This window comes from Piliocolobus tephrosceles, chromosome 6 (assembly GCF_002776525.5).
Source record: "Piliocolobus tephrosceles isolate RC106 chromosome 6, ASM277652v3, whole genome shotgun sequence".
Taxonomy (NCBI): Eukaryota; Metazoa; Chordata; class Mammalia; order Primates; family Cercopithecidae; genus Piliocolobus; species Piliocolobus tephrosceles.
This window is the reverse complement of record NC_045439.1, coordinates 147,138,218-147,159,500: the sequence shown is the minus strand read 5'-3', so window position 1 is coordinate 147,159,500 and position 21,283 is coordinate 147,138,218. Positions and strand designations below refer to the sequence as shown.

At 43.9% G+C, this 21,283-nt stretch overlaps 1 protein-coding gene across 2 annotated transcripts in view; it reads left to right on the top strand.

The window, feature by feature from the left end:
• Nucleotides 1-4,750: 4,750 nt before the first annotated feature.
• Nucleotides 4,751-21,283, top strand: part of EHD4 (EH domain containing 4) — a 76,240-nt gene continuing 59,707 nt past the window's right edge. For both annotated transcript variants that reach the window (XR_002728151.3, XM_023198356.3), the window contains exon 1: nucleotides 4,751-5,093. Coding sequence is in view for 1 of the 2 variants with exons in the window: in XM_023198356.3 (XP_023054124.1) it covers nucleotides 4,858-5,093 (236 nt within the window). In the remaining variant the exon portion in view is untranslated. The remainder of the gene's footprint in view (nucleotides 5,094-21,283) is intronic.

Here is a 21,283-nt window from a genome sequence, read left to right as displayed (position 1 = left end):
GACTGGCTTATTTCACTTAGCATAACGTCCTCAAGGTTCATCCGTGTTCCAGAGTGTAGCATGTACCAGAATTTACTTCTGTTTTAAGGCTGAATAATATTCCTCTGCGTGCATGTGTGTGTGTGTGTGTGTGTGTGTGCGCGCGCACGCGCGTGTGTGTTACATTTCGTTTATCCATTCATCCATCAATGGACACTGGCTTGCTTCCACCTCTTGGCTATTATGAATGATGCTGCTGTGAACATGGGTAGACAAATACCTCTTTGAGAGCCTCCTTTTCTTTTAGATATATACCCAAATTGGGGATTGGTAAATCATATGGTAGTTTTTGTTTTGTTTGAGACAATCTTGCTCTGTCACCCAGGCTGGAGTGCAGTAGCACAATCTCGGCTCACTGCAACCTCTACCTACTTCCCAGGTTGAAGTGGTTCTCCTACCTCAGACTCCTGAGTAGCTGGGATTACAGGCACCTGCCACCACGCCTGGCTAATTTTTGTATTTTTAATAGACATGGGGGTGGGTCATGTTGGCCAGGCTGGTCTTGAATTCCTAACCTCAAGGGATCTGCCTGCCTCATCCTTCCAAAGTGCTGGGATTACAGGCATGAGCCACTGCACCCGGCCAGTAGTTCTATTTTTAAATCGTTGCAGAACCTCCATATTGTTTTCCATAGCAGCTGCATGTACATTCACTTTTGTAATCTAGCCTTTTTCCACTTAAAAATATATTCGGAGCATTTTCGCACGTCATTAATTTTAAACCACATAGGAATCCATAATTTGCTTAACTAATCCTCCATGATGATAAATAGCTCCATGCTGACAAATGTCCTCTTAGATAAAAATTTACATTCATCATTTCCTCAGTATAAATACCCTCAGGATAAATTTCCTCAAGATAAAAATTCCTGAGTCAAAAAGTATGACCATATTTAACAACTAATCAAGGTGTAATCAACATACGATCAACTGCACGTATTTAAAGTTCATTTATCCCTGAGTCCAGGACCCCTGGGGATACCAAAACCATGGATGCTCAAGTTCCTTATATAAAATGGTATTGTATTTGCATATAGCCTAAGCACATCCTCCACATACTTTGTTTTAAACTTAAAACGCCATCCATCATGAACCCATATACTTTAAATCCTACCTAGATTACTTATTATTAATGTAGATGATAAGAAAATAGTTGTTATACTGTATTGCTTAGGGAATAATGAAAAGGAAAACAGGTCTGTATGTGTTCAGTACAGATGCAACCATCCATTTTTTCCCCAAATATTTTCCATCTGTGGTTGGTTGAATCCATGGATACAGAACACTCAGATATGGAGGATCCAACGTACATAATTTGATGAGTTTTTACATATGTATACAATGGTGAAACCATCACCATAATCAAGGTAATGAATAAACCCTTCAGCCCCAAAACCTTCTAGTGCCTTTTGCAATCCTTCCCTCTGCTCCTCCCCAGCTGGGTCATGTGGTAAGTGTATGTTCCACTTTTTAAGAAACTGCCACACTGTTTTCCAAAGTGGTTGTACCATTGTACATTCTGACCAACAATGTGTAAGAGTTCCAGTTGCTCCACATCCTCATAAAGATTGGCATAATCAGTCTTCCTAATTTTAGACATTCTAATAGGTATGTAGTAGTATCTTGCTGTGGTTTTCACATTCTCCTAATGACCAACATTGTTGAACATCTCTTCATGTAATTATTTGCCATCCATACATCTTCTTTTGTAAAATATCTGTTTAGATCTTTTTTCCATTTTTTTAAAATTGGGTTTTTTACTGTTAAGTTTAAAGAAGTTTTTAAGTATTCTGGATACAAGTGCTTTATCAGATATGTGATTTGCAAGTATATTCAGTGCCTTGTCTTGTCTTTTCATTCTCTTCACAGTATTTTCAAAGGTCAGAAGTTCTCAAGTTTGATGAAATCCAATTTACCAACTTTTTTTTTTTTTTTCCTTTAAGGATTGTGCTTCTGGTGTCATCTAAGAAATCTGTCCCTAACCCAAGGCCACAACAATTTTCTCCCATGTTTTCTTCTAGAAGTTTTATAATCTTAAGCTTTACATTTAGTTCTACATTTATATTAGTTTTATATCTAGTTCCATTTTGAGTTAATTTAATGATGTGTCAATTTAGGTTAGGTTTATTGATTGTAACGAAAGTGCAATTGGTGCAGGATGTTGACAGTGGAGGAGGCTGTGTGTCGGGGAGGGTGGGGGTATATGGGAATTCTCTGTATTTTATGCTCCATTTTACTGTGAACTTAAAACTGATCTGAAATTCACAAGTCATTATCACTTACATTCACTCTTTGTGTTGTACATTCTGTGGGTTTTGGCAAATATCTAATGACATGTATTCATCATTATAGTACCATACAAAGTAGAGCCACTGCCATAAAAATCCTCTGTTCTCTGACTATTCATTCCTTCCTCCTCCCTAACACGTAGAAACTACTGACCCTTTTACTTCCTCCATAATTTTGCCTCCTCCAGAATGTCATAAAGATGAAATTGTACAGTACATAGCCTTTTCGGATTGACTTCTTTCACTTAGTAATAGGCATTTAAATTTCCTCTGTGCCTTTTTATGGCTTGATAGCTCATTTCTTTTTAGTGCTGACTAATATTCCATTGTCTGGATGTACCACGGATTATCCTTTCACTAACTGAAGGACATGTTAGTTGCTTCCAATTTTTGGCACTCATGAATAAAGTCGCGATAAACATCCATGTGCAGGCTTTTCTGCGGATGTAAGTTTTCAACTCATTTGGGTAAATACTAAGGAGCTGATTTCTGCATCATATGGTAAGATTGTATTTATATCAGTTTGTTTTTATGTATTCTAAAAAATATATATTGAAGCTTTTACTTTTGTTGTCAAATATGTCAGCCTTTTCTTTCATAATTTCTGCCCTTAGTGTTGATTAGAAAGGCGTTTCCACCCCAAAATTGTATAAATCTCTTGTACCTTCTTCTGGTAGTGCAGCGGTTTCATTTTATTTTTACATTTCAGTCTTTGTTTTATTTTGACACAAGGCAGATGTCTAACTTTATTTTCCCTTGGCTTTCTTTTCACTTCCCTAGTTACATACAATTCCCTCCAACTATGTGACCCACACAACAATCCCAAAGGAGTTTCCATTTTGCTCATAAGGAAACTAAGGCAGAGAGGTAACTCATCACATTTAAAGTCATGCAGCCATTAATTTACATAGTCAAGATTCAAACCCAGATCTTTTGATGCAAAGTCCTGTTCTTTCATACTCAAAGTGTGGTCCATGGATGGGTAGCATTGGCTATACCCAAGAGCCTGTTAGAAATGTGGAGTCATGGGCCCCATCCCATACCTACTGAATCAGAATCCGCATTTCTGTTAGGTTGGAGAAGCACTGCAGTGTGTACTGTTTCCCCAGACTTAGGCCACATCAGAGTCACCTAGGACATCTGTTGAGCTCCATCTCTCCTCAATATTTTAACTCAGTAGGTCTGGACTGAGGACCAGGAATCTGCATTTTAACAAGCATCCCAGGTCATAAATGCATATATGCAGGTGGCCCCATGGATCACACCTGAGAAATGCTCTAAAACAACTGAGAAATATTCCTAAGCTATAATTGAGGACACAAAAAGTGATGATTTCCCCCAATCTCAACTTAGATAAGTGAGTGTCCTTTTAACCTAGAAAAGAAACAGCGAGGCCGGGCGTGGTGGCTCACGCCTGTAATCTCAACACTTTGGGAGGCCGAGGCCGGCAGATCACCTCAGGTCAGGAGTTCAAGGCCTTACCAATATGGTGAAACCCCATCTCTACTAAAAATACAAAAATTAGCTGGGCATGGTGGTGAGCGCCTGTAGTCCCAGCTACTCAGGAGGCTGAGACAGGAAAACTGCTTGAACCCAGGAAGTGGAGGTTGCAGTGAGCCAAGATCATGCCCCTGCACTCCAACCTGGGTGACAGAGCAAGACTCCATCTCAGAAAAACAAAAACAAACAAACAAACAACAACAACAACAAAACAACTAGGAGGTGACAATAACTCACATGTCAATATGTGGAAATAAAGTTATAATAATGAGGATAATGTAATAATGAGAGTAATGACTAAATCTTCGGCTTTACAGAAAATCAAATAATGAAAACTAAGGGGAAGAAGCCTTTAGTTGATCCAGAATTTAATGAGGGCAACGTGGAGAAGTAGGAGATACAGCTACTCAAATAGATTCCAGTCCACTTCCCCTCCTTAAGATTGTGTCAATTATGCCCGTGAGCCTGGGTCTCTTGGCCTGTAAAATGGACTCATAACGACCCGCCCCCAGGAAGACAGAACCTGCCTATCCACTTTCTGAACTTTTCATCCCCAGTATCGACGTCCAGAGGCCTGAATGAGTAAACGTTCCAGGAGATGGAGCAGCCTCCGGAGGCTCGCTTTGGGTAGCTCAGATTTACCCGGAAGCCGACGCCACCTGGCCAGAGGTGGGGCTCCGGCAACCAGAAAGGGGCCCTGGGTATGACCGGTCAGTGCCACCCGGCCGGGGAGACACCAACTCCCCGCCCAGTCCTCCAGACTGACTCCGTCATCAATAATTCATTAAGAACCTCCTCTCCATTGGCTGACGCCTTCAGCCCTCCCTGGCAGAGATCCAATCAGGAAGGACCTGAGAGAGCGCTTGTGAATAGTGAGCGAGCGCGCGTGACGTGGCGGCCGAAGATTGGCTGTGGCAGCACAAGGCGGGGCCGGGTTCGGGCGGCGGCCGGCGGGGCTAGGGCGGCTCAGTGCGAGCCGGGTAGGGTCGAACCCGGAGCAGGGTCCCACCCGAGCGTGGACTGGCGGCAGGATGTTCAGCTGGATGGGGCGGCAGGCGGGCGGGCGCGAACGCGCGGGCGGCGCTGACGCGGTGCAGACGGTGACGGGCGGGCTACGCTCGCTCTACCTGCGCAAGGTGCTGCCGTTGGAGGAGGCGTACCGCTTCCACGAATTCCACTCGCCTGCGCTGGAGGACGCCGACTTCGAGAACAAGCCCATGATCCTGCTGGTGGGCCAGTACAGCACCGGCAAGACCACCTTCATCAGGTACCGCCGCCGCCCCTCACTCGGCTCCCGCCCCGCTCCGCCCTCCCCACGTGTGCGCCGCGGTCGGCCGCCTCCCGCTGCTGCCCCTCCCCGCCGGCGCGACCTCGGGGACCCCTCCCGGAGCTTGGCGCCCTTTGCCCTCGGCCCCGCCCCTGCTCGCCAGCCCCGCGCGCTGGAGAGTCCCGCGAACCCGCGCCCTGCGCCCTCCGAGACCTCCTTCCTTGCGGTTCGGAAGGCGTTGCTCCCGCTGGCCGTGTCCGGTCGCCCTGGCCAGAGGGTCCAAGGGAGGGAGGGGGCGCGAGCCATAATCAGCATCTTCTTGAAGAGGGAGTGACGCCTAGGGATGGAAATAGGGGGAAAGGCGTGGAGTATCCGAATGGGCTACAGAGTCCTAGTTGGAGAGTTTGTTCAACTATTCATTTGTTCAACTATTTCTTGAACAAATGAATGGCAGCAGGAGAGGGTATAGCCCTGGTCCCCTTCCCTTGAGGTCTTTACGTGCCACCCCACAGTGTTGTGGGGAGGAGATAAAGAGGCCGCCTTCGTTCCGTTCGTGCACAGGTTCCGTTCGTGCACAGCCTTTAGCTGGCCGTAGGAAGTGAGCTGCGTGTAGCAGCCGCACCAGCCTGTGGAACTAAGGGGGAGTGTCATATTCCTATTTGTTAGTTTCCATTTCTTAGGTGGGTCATCCCCTCCTCGCTCACCCTTGACAACTGAAAATATTTGTCGTGCTTACCGTGTTTCTGAAAGCACAAAATCACTGTGCATGCCCTGTGGTTCAAATCATATAGTTTCATCAGAAGTGACTTTTGCTGGGAAATAATTTAGACGGAAACAGATTGCTTTGTTAATCACCTGTTTTATTTCGAAAGCAACCAGCATATTTAGACTCACTTTTTTTGGTAAGAACTCGTTTTTCCGACTTAAGCCGTGTGTCAGTTGAAACCAAGCGCTGATCATTTAAGGTTTTGGTCCAGGGTGTTGGAAATTGTAACGATCTCTTCATCATTTGATGTTCAACAGGTGTTCAGAAAACTGCATCTATATTTGGATACATGCCATTTCTGTTAAGTAGCGACCTCTTTTTCTCCACTCCAGTGACCTAAATAGTTCCTACAAATAGAGTAGCTGTCACTACAGGAAATATGTTAAATCCAGGCCTCCAGATACACTGCGAATGAATTCCTCAAAACAAATATAGTGTGTATTGAAATGACGTTCTAGACAATTAAACTGAGTGTGAAGGAAGACCCAAAGAAAGTAATTTCAAAATTGCTTTATTTGGTGCTTATGAACAAGACAAAAATAGAATTAAATATGTCACCCAAACACTCAAAATGAACCGTAGCTGTATTACAGTAACTGGCATCTTGAAAGATGACAAACGAATGTCACATTTAAGGTCTCAGTTAGTTTTCAGGTACTTGAGATAATAGTGTTATGGCCAAGTGGTACAAGAATGGGAAGTGGTACTGCTGAAACATACAAAGAAGAAGGGCATATATTTTTGTAATTTAGTGGTGGCATGTCCTCGCACCCTAGGCATTTCCTCCTGTTTGTCTGTGCTGTGAGATCCTTGTGCCCAGCTGTCATCAGGGAGCACCTGCTAGATGCTGTGCCAACCTGGAGATAATACAGCCCTCTCTCTGCTCCCATAGACTGGATAGCTAGCCAGCCTGATTATCAACTCACAGGAACATGAACACAACTCACAGGAACATGAATTTATCTTTTGTATTTTTCCAGATTTCTCTCTCATTATATTCTCACTCTTTTGTCTGTTTCATTATTTGGAGAAATTTGTGGAATAGCTAAGCACAGTTTTATGAAGCGTTCTGAGATTTGATGCCTGGCAGCTACCTCATCCAAACTGGCCACCTCTCAGTAGGTGCTGGAGCTGTGGGCCACCCTAGGGTGAGGGAAGAATCACCTTAGTAGGAAGTCATTTGTTCTTGAGGCTTTCCTCGAGCTAAGTGACTTTGTTGTTAGGCGATGTACACAAGGTAGACCAATGAGGTTAGAAGAAAATCAGTGTGGGCAGGAAGCTTGGTGAGGCCACAGGAGACCTGAATTGCTTTTCAGATTGGAGCTAGGAGGAAGTGATTTAGCACCCGGGAGGAAATCCCCAAACGAAAGGGCAGCTACCCTGGAGACTTGTGCACTTGGAATTAAATATCGCCCCAGACACTCAAAATGAACTGTGGATTCATCTTGAGCGGAAGGGTTGGCCCAGGGTGCTGAGCATCCTGGATCCTGCCTTAGTTAGAGCCTGGTTAGTGGTCTGGGTTGTTTGCTTCTAGAGACTGGGCACTAGAAGCTCCTACTTGGCTGTAGGGTGTACCTAATCTACATAGCCATAGATTCTTATCTCCCTGGCTTCCTGCACATTCCAAGAGGTCACTGATGACACAGAACCTGTGCTGACCTGGTGGGAAGCTTCTCTTATTGCTGTTGGCTCTTCTACCTTTGACTGGCAATGAAGAATTGGCCAGAGAAGGAGGGGAGATGGGCACGGGGAAAAGTGACCATGTCATCTTAGACTCTGTACTAGCCGAGGACGCGTGGATATGGAGCTTAGCCAGGCTTGTGTCCAAAACTTGAGGAGAACAGATTTCAAAGATTCCTCCAGAAAATCCCTGGGCCCAGGTGCCGTGAAGGAAGACATTTCCACTGAAAAAGTATGAAGTCCATTTGAAGTGAATTCGAACTACACTTTTTTTTTTTTTTTTTTTTTTTTGAGACAGAGTTTTGCTTTTGTGGCTCAGGCTGGAGTGCCATGGCACAATCTTGGCTCACGGCAACCTCCCCCTCCCAGGTTCAAGAGATTCTCCTGCCTCAGCCTCCCGAGTAGCTGGGATTACAGGCACGGGCCACCACACCCGGCTAATTTTGTATTTTTAGTAGAGACGGGGTTTTTCCATGTTGGTCAGGCTGGTATCAAACTCCCAACCTCAGGTGATCTGGGTTGTTTGCTTCTAGTGATTGGGCAATAAAAGACGCCCGCCTTGGCCTCCCAAAGTGCTGGGATTACAGGCGTGAGCCACCGCACCCGGCCCCAAACTACACATTTTTAAGAGCTCCACTTTCTCCCTTCCTATGCTCTGTCCCCTCTCCCCAGAAAACTTATTCTAATGAGGAAAAAAGAGGGAAGTCACTCAAGAAGCTATATAGGCTTTAAAAGGGTAGAGAGCAGGGAAATAAGGCAAGAAAAGAAATAAAAGACTCCTAGGCTTGAGAGAAAAAAGTAAAACTCTTTGCAGATGACATGATCTTCTGTGTAGAGAATCCTAAGAAACCACTTAAAAACTATTAGAACAATGGGGGAAACCATAGTTCAACAAATGGTGCTAGGACAACTGGATAGCCACATGCAAACGAAACAGAGAATGACTGTTAGTGGGCATGGGGTTTCTCTTTGATGTGATGAAAATGTTCAGAAATTGGATAATGATACTGGTTGCACAACTCTGTGAATATACTAAAAACCAGAGGGCACCCTGTAAACGAATAAATTTTCTGGCATGTGAATTATATCTCAATAAAAAACCAAAACAATTCAGTCTTTCAACACTCAGCGTCCTATGATTTATTTAATTTTCATGATTCTGCACCTAGCACCAGCCAAGTCATTTCTGTATGTATGTGTAATAATTTAAAATAGAAATGGATGCCAGAAAGAAAACAAAGTAGAAATAAGCTAAAAGAACCCAAGGGCAAAGGAACTAAAGAGTAAAGATGAGGGGCCGGGTGCGGTGGCTCACACCTGGAGTCCTAACACTTTAGGAGGCTGAGGCAGGTGGATTGCTTGAGCTCAGGAGTTCAAGACCACCCTAGGCAACATAGTGAGACCCCATCTCTAAAAAAAAAAAAAAAAAAAAAAGGAGTAAAGATGAGGGAAAAGGGAGTGAAAGTAACCATCCCACAATCCCTATATGTTTCCACTAGTAATCTTGTCAGTGTATAAACATGTTCATTGTTCATAACACTCAAGTTGGTAAAATCAAAGTATGATAAAAATTTTTAATAAAATGCTTGATACCATAATTGTGTTTAAAAACTTTAAATATTAACATTTAACTATAGTGTTAAATAGGGGGAAAAAAGGGGCAGGGGTACACGTGCAAGGATGCAGACAAGGTTTATGGATGGCATGAAGGATCAAGAAGCTGGAGTGTGCTGAGAGGGTAAAAATGCCTTGGACATTAAAAAGCCTTTTAAGGTATGATTAGAACAAGAACAAGAATCAGGAAGTGATCAGCCCACTGCTTGGGCTCTTGCTGCAATATTAACAGAAAGCAGAACTACTCAGCTTCCTCAATGTCCTCAAAGAAAATGCCCCAGAGATGGCAGAAGGGAGCCCAGCTGTGTTCAAGAGGGGAATAGAACCAACAGACTGAGGAACTCTCCTAGGGCCTGCCACAGGCGAGGCTCAGGAAATCTCTGGCCGGACACATGGATGAAAGAACTTGCAGTTCTGCTCAAAGAACTGTATTTGGTGACTTTTAAGAAATTGTGAAGAATATGGAAAGTATTGGAAAACTGGAAGCAGGCAGATGTTCTCATTTTCAAAAAAGAGGGGAAATGGATTCTGAATAGGAACAAAGGCCTGCTTCATTCCCTTGATAAGTTTCCAGACTCAGTAATTAAGGAAAAGGGAAGTGAAGGCATTCACTAATAGGCAGCCTGGTTCGTCTTTTCTTTAAAAATAAAATCTCACACAGAAAAACTTTGGGTCCTATTTAGTGGTTCTCCCACTTATCCAGGTACTGGGGATCCTGAAAATCAATCTTCTGTCCCAAATACTCTACCCTTTACAGATCTCTCTAAAATATTGAGATATTTTAAATTTTTTAGAAAATTAGACTATATTTTTAATATACAATATAAGATCACACCTACAGATGCTAGTGTTCATTTAGTCAAATGATATTGATTTCAGGGTTGGGGCCAGCCATCACAGAAAAGAGTCAACAGGCCACAGCTCTGAGTGACAAGGGCTGTGACACTAGAAACACAGGGTGGCTGGGGCATAGGAGGGTCCCCTCATTCGGGCTAGCGGGTTGGAAAAGAAGGCCTTCCTGAGATTGCAACCTAAAAGCTGAGCCCTGAGGAATGAGCAGAGAATCAGCTGCCCAAAGAGGGCCAGGGAGTGAGGGTGGGGAGGTGTCAGCCATGAGGCCCCAGTTTCTGGGGTAACTGGGGAGTAGAGCCATTCACTGAGATGGGGATCCAAGAAGAGGAAGGATGGGGCCTAATGATAAGTTTAGATTTGGACCTGACATGTTTGAGTGGACACCAAGGTGGCGATGTCCATGATGGGTGAGACATGGGTCTGGAGCTCAGGGGGATATCTGGGCTGGTCTATTGACTTGGGAGTGTCAGCATTTAGTAGCCAACATCTGGGAAATAGAAGTCCTTGCACAGGACTCTAAGTGAGAGGAAGCAGAGCTTGTGGAGACCCTGGGGAGAAAGTACCAAAGAGGTGGGTAATTGCCTGGGAGGGTAGTGGCTCAGCGCTGTCTCAGAGCTCTTTAGGTTGCAAGTGACAGAAATCCAACCAAAGATAGCTTAGATAAAAAGATAAGAACGTTTTCATGAAACCCATCAGACCAGGATGTGCCAGCTTCAGGCTTGGCCCAGGACTGCAGGAGACACACCAGGACTCTGTCGGCTCTGCAGCCCTCCTCATGTTGGGTTCCTTCTCAGGGGCGGGCAGGTGGCCACCTCCATTTCCAGCTCGAATTCTGCTGACTCAGCAGCCCCAGTAAAAGTCTCAGGCTTGAGTCTCATTGGTTTGACCCTGGCCATATGCCCATCCCTGAACCAATCCCTAGGGGCAGGGGAATGCGACGTGGGGAGTGGGGAGGTCAGCCCCAACCACGTGGCCTGAGAGCTGGGGAAGGCAGCTCCTGAGGATGCTGCTACCAAGAAAAAAGGGGATGCGATGATGACCCCCACAAAAGCCAGGGAGAGAGGTGGTGGTCAGTAGTGTCAGATGCTTCCAGGAAAAGGACTGAAGCAGAACCAGTGCATTAGCCTTTAGGAGCCAGGTGACCTTACCAAGAGGTGTGCCTGTGAGTGGTGGTGAAGGAAGCCAGATGGCGCGGGTTGAGGAATGAGTGGGATGTGAGGCGTCAAATTCTCAGCAGCTGGGCCTGGGGGAAGGAGGCCTGGGCACAGGCATCACGGGGGTTTGGGTAAAGACGAGCACAACCTCAGCAGAATGAAAAGTGGATGGAAGGGAAGCCGGAGAGAGAGAGCAGCTGGCATCTCAGAAGACACAGAGGAGACAAGACTTGGAGCAAAAGCCCTGAAGAGCAGGGCAGGGAACTGCAGGGCAAGCGAGGGGGTGGGGGGCGAGGGCGGGCGGGGATGCACTGGCAGCTGCAGTCCAAGCAGGGAGGCACTGCAGGCCAGCAACTGGGCCAGTCGTCACATCATCCACCTGACAAGCAGCAACGGAGTACTTGGAGAAAGATAGGAGGGGAAGGCTTTTTCCATCCTGACGTTATCTTCCCTAACTCACATTCAGAAGCTGTCTTATAAAAGGTGTTCAGTATACTGTTCAAAACCTCACACCAGAAGGCCGTGGTTCTTTCTATACGTGGCGATGCATCAGAATCAGTTGGAGGCCTTTTGACATGGATTCCAGGGCCCCACCTCAGACCTCCTGAGTTGAAATCTCGGTGGGTCAGGCTCTAAAATCTGTTTTTGTTTTTCTAAACCATCTCTCACAGTAATTCTTATGCACCCTCCCCTCGGAAACATTTGGGAACCATTGTTAGATGAAGTTTCAGTTAACGGAGGAATGGAAGAGGGTTAGCCTCAACCCAGAAAAGGGAGGCTGACTTTCCTGAACCTTCCATCCCTTCCAAACTCCATCTGTTAACATTTCTCTCAGTGACTTAGAAGAAGACATAGAAGTCGTGCTTACAAAACTGAGGATTATATAAATATAATTTAATAAATGGGATTCCTTTTTGCTTAATATGATATGATGAGCATTTTCTTATGTCATTATATAGTCTTCAGAAATAACTTCAATGACTGCATCATAATCTATAGTACAGGTTGGAACATTTAGGTTGTTTCTGTTTTTATGCTGTTACAAGTAATGTTGCAATGAACCGAACATTTTTGGCCATAAATCTTTCTATTTCTAGTTTTTTTCTTAGAATAGCCTAAACATAAATTAGTGTCTCAAAAAATATAGATAATAGGCTGGGCGCAGCAGCTCACACCTGTAATCCCAGCACTTTGGGAGGCAAAGGTAGACAAATCACTTGACTCCAGGAGTTCGAGATCAGCCTGGGCAACATGCTGAACCCCATCTCTACAAAAAATACAAGACTTAGCTGGACATGGTGGTACACGCCTGTAGTCCCAGTTACCTGGAAGGCTGAGGTGGGAGGATCACTTGAGCCCAGGTGGTTGAGGCTGCAGTGAGCCGAGATTGCACCACTGAACTCTGGTCTGGGCAACGGAGTGAGGCCTTGTCTAAAAAAAATATGTATGTATATATTTTTTTCAGATTTATATATATTCCTAAATCTATGTATCTATCCTTTTTTAGGAAAGTTATTCCAAGTTAGACTCCCACCAGAAATATGAGGATCAGTAATTCACCAAACTGCCAGTAAAACTAATTACAATGAATTTGATAGGAAAAAAATATTTTTTTAGATAGGATCTTGCTCTGTTGCCCAGGCTGGAGTGTAGTGATGCCATCATAGCTCACTGCAGCCTCAAACTCCTGGGCTCAAGCAATCCTTCCACCTCAGCCTCTGGAGTAGCTGGGACTACAGGTACATTGCACCACCACACCCAGCCAATTTTTTTATTTTTTGTAGAGATGGGATCTCACTGTACTGTCTAGGCTGGTCTCAAACTCCTGGGATCAAGCAATCCTCACACCTCGGCCTCCCAAAGTCCAAAGTGCTGGGATTGTAGGTGTGAGCCATGGGGCACTCAGTCAGGACAGAATTGTTTTAATTGGCTTATTTCTTACTAGTGATGTTGAACTTATAAAATATATAGTGGTCTGTATTACTTTGTGAATTGTCTGTGAACTTTGTCCAATTTTCATTTGAAGTATTGGTCTTGTTCTTATAAATAAATTTAAGTGTTTTTCGCAATAACAGATATCAATCCTTTGTCACAACTGTAAAAGTGTTTTTCCAGTTTAAAATTTGCCTTATAATTTTTGTAATAATTTTTCTATACAGATATATTTAATATTTGTGATCAAATCTAACAATTTTTCCTCTTTTATCACATCTTTTATTTTTTGGTTAGACAATCCTTGTTTATCTTAAGACTCGGGAAATTTTCACTCGTATTCTTTTTTTCTTTGAGACAGTCTCACTCTGTCACCCAGGCTGGAGTGCAATAGCACGACCTCGGCTCACTGCAACCTCCACCTTCCAGTTCAAGTGATTCTCATGCCTCAGCCTCCCAAGTAGCTGGGATTATAGGCCTGAGCCACCATGCCCAGCTAATTTTTGTATTTTTTAGTAGAGACAGGGTTTTGCCTTATTAGCCAGGGTGGTCTCGAGCTCCTGACCTCGAATGATCTGCCCGCTTTGGCTTCCCAAAGGGCTGGGATTACAGACGTGAGCCATTGTGCCCTGCCTATTTTTAAAATAGGATTACTTTTTAAATATTTATCTTTTTAACCCATCTGGAAGTAAAATCTGTCTCATTTATATTTGTTGTGGGTTTTTTTTTTTTTGTCTTTTGTCATTTTCTAACACTATTATTAAATAATTCTACCTTTTTCTGCTGTCACATGAGGCTTCCTCATATGCTAAGTTATTAAATACTATATTGGGTCTGTTAGGACCTTTGTCTCTTGTTATTCTGTTTGTAAATTCTTATGCCAGCGCCATACCATCCTAAATATTGTCACTTTGAAATACTTTTTAATAATTTTAGCTCAAGACCCTTCTGTGCTCATTACTCTTTATTTTCCAAATGCTATCAGTTCTCATTTTCCGTCATTCTTTGAGAAGAACATTCTTAGTTAGGTTCTTCAAAACAAACAAACAAAAAATTCCCACTGGGACCTATTTGTACCGGAACTGCATTCTGTCTCTAAGTTACATTTTTGTATTTGCTCTTCCCAAGCAGCAGCTCACCATTGCTTTGATGCAGACCTTCTTGGAAAAGTCATTGATTTACTCATACAGGTCCTATGGAGCTCTTATTAATGTATTAGGTATTTTGTGCCCAGTTGCTCTTGTGAATGGGCTTTTTATTTCTCTAATTTTTTTGGCGGGATATTGCTGATATGTAAGGAAGCTACTGAGTTGTGCATTTTTGTTTTATATCTGGTCATTTGACTCAAGAAGTTATTCTGACAGCTTGTCAGTAGATTCTCTTAGGTTTTCTAGATCGATAACTGTGTCAGTTACCTTCATGATTACTTTGTCTCCCCTTTTGTTCCATATTTCGTAATACCAGGAAGTAGGCATTCATATCAAGCTTCTAATCTTAATGGTATTGCCTTTGTTATTTCACCTTAAGAGATCATGTCAGCTGGTGGCTTCTTATCTATAAATTAATTGCATTAAGAAATTATCTATTACTAATTTTAAAAGGATTTCATTTAAATGATTCTATTTGGAGAAAAAAATTAAATGGATATAGAGTTTGTTAGATGCCTTTTAGCCTTTTCCTTTAACCTATGTTCTGTGGAATGCAGTTGTGGGAGATGATTCATAAGTGTTCAAAGAAAATAAAAGCGTTCCATAGTCAAGTAACTTTGGGATATGCTGTGTTCCATAACCTCCTCATGATAATTTACAGTGCTTCCAGATCAAAGAGTTTACAACCTAGTCTGTTGTTAGATTCCTAAATTACAAGTCACAACGTCAAAAACACTCAACAAATATTCATTACATGAGTGAAAGACTGGAAGAACAAATAGGACTGGAAGAACAAATAGGACTGTAAGAAACTGATTTGATTCCAGTAAACTTGCCTTCCCTTTCTTTCACCCTCCTCCCAAAACAGCATGGAAGGTGGAGTGGAGCAACTTACAGGTAATGGCAGTAGGTAGACAGCAGTGTGCTTTCAAGCACATCTCATCCCTGAGGAGTACAAATCCCATCCATAGCTGCAAAAATTGCCTGAGATGCGAAAGGTTTTACCCAACAAATTCTAGTTTCTTGGTTCAATGACCTAATGTCCGTTCCTTTAGTAGGCACAGCAGTTTCAAAGGTGACATCATCTGAACAAACAGTCCTGGTGATAATATGTCAATGATTTAACTAAAGGAAAAATGAAAGTAAAACTTAGTTTTCACATTTAAAATGTAAGTGAGGCTGGCGTGGTGGCTCACATCTGTAATCCCAGCACTTTGGAAGGCTGAAGCGGGCAGATCACCTGAGGTCAGGAGTTCGAGACCAGCTTGGACAACATGGTGAAATACAAAATTACAAAATTACTACTAAAAATACAAAAATTAGCCCAGCATGGTGGCGGACACCTGTAATCCCAGCTACTCAGGAGGCTGAGGCAGGAGAATCGCTTGAACACGGGAGGCAGAGGTTGCAGTGAGCCGAGATCATGCCACTGCACTCCAGCCTGGGTCATAGAGCAAGACTCCGTCTCAAAAAAAAAAAGTAAGTGAAGATCAGCCTAACTTAGTTTTTCAGTAATTCAGAGGAGACTTTTTTAAGTAGATGAGATGTTTGTTCAGGGATGTTTATCTCAGCATTATTTATAACAACAAAAAATGGGAAGCTATTTAAATGCCTAACAGTTAGAAAATGACAAAATAAATTGATACATATTCAACTTAGAATAGTATGCAGCCATTAAAAATCATGTCTTCAAAGAATTTTTAATGATATGAGGAAAAACTAATGGTGAAAAATCAAGATGCAAAATTGTTTAACTTTAATCTTTTATAAAGGAAAATTACATTTACTGAAAAATGACAGGTTGGAAATACATCAAAATGTTAAAAGTAGTCATTACCCTGTATTAATGTGGTCTCCTGTAAGCTATTTAACTTGCCATAAGCAGTTTTCTCCTCTATAAACTAGGGATAAAAATACCTGCTCCCATGGCAGTGAGGATGAAATAAGCTGAATGTGTGAAATGCATTTTAAACTGTACAGTACGGTTTCAGAGTAACCTGTCATTTGTTAGTATCTAGAAGCAGTGGTAGTGCAGGTCGTACTGTTTTGCTAGGAAATATTTATATATCTTGGCCTATCTTATAAGACTTTAGAAGTAATAAATTCTTGATTCTCCCACTTCTTTTCCTGGTGTGAAACACGAGGATAGACTGAACAATAGAAACTGCTCTTTTTTCTTTTTTCTTTTTTTAAGATGGAGTCTCACTTTGTCACCTAGTCTGGAATGCGGTGGTGTGATTTTGGCTCACTGCAACCTCTGCCTCCCAGGTTCAAGCGATTCTCCTGCCTCATCCTCCCAAGTAGCTAGAATTACAGGCACACACCACCATGCCCAGCTAATTTTTGTGTTTTTAGTAGAGATGGGGTTTCACCATGTTGGCCAGGGTGGCTTCGAACTCCTGACCTCAGGTGATCCACCTGCCTTGGCCTCTCAGAGTGCTGGGATTACAGTTGTGAGCCACCGTGCCCGGCCAGAAACTGCTCTTAAAACATCTTTCCAGGCTCAAATCAAATCAGAGTAGAAGGACCAACCCTTCCTTTTCATCTCTCTCCTAGTGAAATAGTCAAGTAAGTATTATCAAGAAAAATACATTACATGAAACTTTCCAACACTTATTTTAAAAATGTTTCAGGCAATAGCAATGAATTGAACCCCCAAACTCCATGCACAGATGCTAGGGTATGCACAAACATATTTTAAGATCCCGTTTATCATCACACAAACCATATTTTTTTCTTTTCTTTTTTTTTTTTTTTTTTTGAGACGGAGTCTTGCTCTGTCGCCCAGGCTGGAGTGCAGTGGCATGATCTCGGCTCACTGCAAGCTCTGCCTCCCGGGTTCACGCCATTCTCCTGCCTCAGCCACCCAAGTAGCTGGGACTACAGGCGCCTGCCACCACGCCCGGCTAATTTTATTTTTATATTTTTACTAGAGACAGGGTTTCACCTTGTTAACCAGGATGGTCTCGATCTCCTGACCTTGTGATCCGCCAGCCTCGGCCTCCCAAAGTGCTGGGATAACAGGTGTGATCCACGGCACCCAGCCCACACAAACCATTTCTTTAGATTTGGCTTGAGAATTTAAAAATAATGCTCATACAACACTCAAAATATATGTGCCGTATTATTTTTAAAATCTTACATTTGTGTATTTGTTATGATTCACAGGACACATTCCTGTAAACATTCCCAGTGGAACCCGTTGGCCTCTCAGGCTCTGATTTAGGGTGGGTGGTGTCCTCATAGGACTAGTAAGAAATCCTCTTAATAAACCACTTAACCCGTTTGAGCCTTAGTTTCCTCATCTGTAAAATAGGGATAGAAATAGTACCTGCCCATAAGGTAGTTAGGATGAAATGAGACTATTCACGTAAAGACTTTAGCACATAACGAGTCCTCAAACATTAGGTATATTTCTTTCAAGTGTAGTGTTTGCCCACTACTCCAAGCACCAGTGCGACAGTCAAAATCCAGATAATGCAGGATGAATATCCAGGGGAATCAAAGTTTGGATATTGTGCCACTTAGATTTGTTTGGTTTTTACTCATTCTTAAGCTCATTGTTGAGAAGATGGTGCTTGGACATGTTGAGGGTATCTCTGTTTTCAATATCTTGAGAGTTTTTTTCTTCCCCTTGTCATAAATGACATTCACTTCTATGAAGTTAAAAAAAAAAAAAAAATTCTAGCCTAAGCAATGAAAAAAGGAAGACACCATCGTATATATACTCTTGCATCAAAGTAGCTCTGTGAGCTTAGGCTGAGTGCTGCCAGCCGGGGTGCCCCAGAGCCACTTGGGTGAGTCTGAACTGGGGACCTCATCGGACCAAGATAAGGGGATGTCAGGTCTCCCATCCACCCCATCATCCCTTCCGCCCAGCTGCTTGGAATCCAAATGTCTGTACCTTTTTATGTGGCTGGCTTGGCTCGAGAACCTTGGAGCAATCACTGCTGGAATTGGCAGGCCTCTCAGAGAACACAGGAAAGGGGGAGCAAAGTGGAGCCAAGGACAAAAATCAAGTCTCCAAAGCACAGGATGCCTGTGGAGGGGCTAATCAGCTCTGAATCACACTGGTCTTCCTGTGTCCTCTTGTTCCTTTGAATTGTTATTATTGCAGATAACACTGGAGTCCCTGAAACTCGTAGCTTTGGTGAGAAATGTCTAACACAGTTGATCAGGCTGTCCCGTGTGGCTGTGTGATTGACCCATTTATGCGCATTGCACCTCAGCATCAGCTCAGACTCTTCCCTTCCAGCTTGCTGTGTGTGGATCCATCACTTCATTCTCCCTCTTTCCATGTCAGATACTTGGTGTCTTGGTTGTTCCGAGTTCCCTCCCTGCACTGACACGTACCTGCCTACCCAGTAGTGTGACATAAGTGAATCTGAGTTTCTGCAGTCCCCCAGTGAAAAATCTTCTTCAGGGCAATCAGCTTAGAGTGTCATATGTCAACTCAGGGATCTGCCAGGTCCTGCTTAGAACACCAGGGAGCTGGGGACAGTGTGGGACCCCAGGGTGATGGTGCTGTGCCTGATGTAAGAGCTGAAGCCTGGGGCCAGGAGAAAGGGGCTGCAGGTTTTGGGTCCTGTGTGGCCACCCTGTCAGTTTCACCAGCAACAAGCCATGTTCCTGCGCTAACCCTCAGTCTTGTCGCTTGTAAAGATAAGAGCCTGAATCAAATCATTCCTACCAGACTCCAGGTTTCTAAAGTACTGAGTATATAGACCATGCCCTGCAGGAAATGACAGCCCAAGAGAGGAGAGGAAACAGGCCCCCAAATAACACCAGCATGAGCTGTTAGAGGTCAACTCCACAAGACCCCCATTTGAGTTTATTTTTTACTTATTTATTTAGAGACAGGGTTTCACTCTGTCACCTAGGCTGGAGTGCAGTGACGTGATCACAGCTCACTGCAGCTTCGACCTCCCTGGGCTCAAGCGATTCTCCCACCCCAGCTTCTTAAGTAGCTGGGACTGTAGGTACACGCCACCACACCTGGCTAATTTTTGTATGTTTTGTAGAGATGGGGTTTCTCCATGTTGCCCAGACTAGTGTTGAACTCCTATGCCAAGTGATCCTCCCACTGCAGCCTCCCAAAATGCTGGGATTACAGGCACGAGCCACCACACCCAGCAAGACCCCTATTTTAAAGGCTTCTAACATATAGTGTCAAATTGCATTTTAGTGAAGTTAGACCAACTTATTCCCCCACCAACATATATAAGGGTGTTTATCTCACAGGACTCTTGCCAGCATTGATGATTCTGAGTTTTTAAAAATGTGTTAATATGCTGTGTCTTTACTGGTATTTCTTTGATAGTGAAATTTAACATTGAATGTTAACTTTGTATTATCTGTGAGAGAAAGTATTGCCAAACAAGTTGATAATGCAAGCAAGCTTTGTAACAGTAATTCTTCTTAATTCTAGTTCTTCCTCTGTGTCTGAGATCCAGAGATTGATTTACCAAGGTCACAGTCAAAGGGGGACACCTTCAACTTCAAATTATTTCACATTTGAAGCACAGTTTAGAAACAATTTATTGTTAAAGTTCTGTCCAATAGGGTCGCTACTTAGGAAACTCTGGTTTAGGAGTTTCTTACTTAGGAAACATCTGCTGTTCTTTAAACAATTTTTTCATTTATATTTTTCCTTGAAACTCCTGTTATTTCGAAAGTAGTGGGATTTGCTGTACTAGTATAGAAATGAAACGTCAGAAAGTAATTCAGGCATTCCTCGACAGCGATGTCTGACTTCAACACCTGTGCTGTGTGAGTGATTGTCCAGCTGGGGACTCGCTGCTTGAATACGGTATCCGTATGCTCACCTCCCTGGCCTGGAATCTGGAGGGCCTCCTCCTGGCCGGGCTTGGTGAAGGTGCTGAGAAGGGCCCGTGTTGCCGCGAGCCACCCAAGGTGGAGCTCCACACCGAGCTCTTCCTCGAAAAGCACACGCTGCAGTTTCCGCCTGGTTCATCCCTTTAATCAGCGTGCATGATCTTCTGTAGGCTGTCTTAGCCAGCCCACCATTGCTGTTAGCACTGATTCTGGAGCAAAGTGCCTGTCAAGCTTCAGACCCACTCCCGCACCTCACATTTTCGTGAATTGCAAACTGTGTGTGCTGCGGGGAGCCGGGCGACACTGGCTGCTGTTCTCCCAAGCCCCTCCCTCCCTAGCAGTCTCCCCTCCCTCGGTCTCTCCTACCAGCCTCCAGACACGGCCTCATCCAGGCCACAGGGCATAAAAATCCAACTGGACGTGAGGGGAGGCAAGAGTATGATCTGGCTTTGAATTCCAGCCTCGCTGTTGAATGACTTCACACCGGAGATCCCAGAGGGGCTGTGAAACCTAAATTCCACATTCACGTGGGTATGTGGAGTCCACGTGCTCTGGATACACTCCACAGAGGCTGGAGTTTCACAGAGTGGGCCATCCCTCAGTCACTTTTATCAGTATTGCTCAGATTTGTGTGGAATGTGTACGAATTGATCAACATGAATATTTCTAGGCTATTAGGGACAGAAAGGTTTTGATTGAGAAACTGTTGAAGATGTTTGAAAAATTAAATCTGAACACATTTTGAAACGGTAGCACCTCCTGAGCCCAGCTTTCCTCCAAGGCGAGTAGGGATTGCTGGCCCTCGCTGTCAGGGTGGCCAGAGGACCGTGCAGGGGGACTGTGTGGAGAACTGTTCCCCTCACCTGAGAGGAAATGGGGATCCTCCTGCCTCATGCCCAGTGCCACCCCCTGGGATGAGGCCCTGAACTTTGCTTTGCTCTTCACCCCTGAGCAAACCAGTAACTCAAGGCCATTTCTGAAGACAGTGCAAGCTCTAGAGTCCGACTGCTTGCATTCCATTTCCACTCGAACATCCACTGTGTGACCTTGGGCAAGCCGCTTGGCCTCTCTGATACCCCATTTTCCTACCTGTAAATAAAACGCGGATAATGTTATCATCCACCTCGCAGCGTGAAGTGAAACAATATAGAAGGCTCGGTGCTGCACCAGGATTGTAGTGAGCACCGGTAGATGCCGCGTGCTATTAGC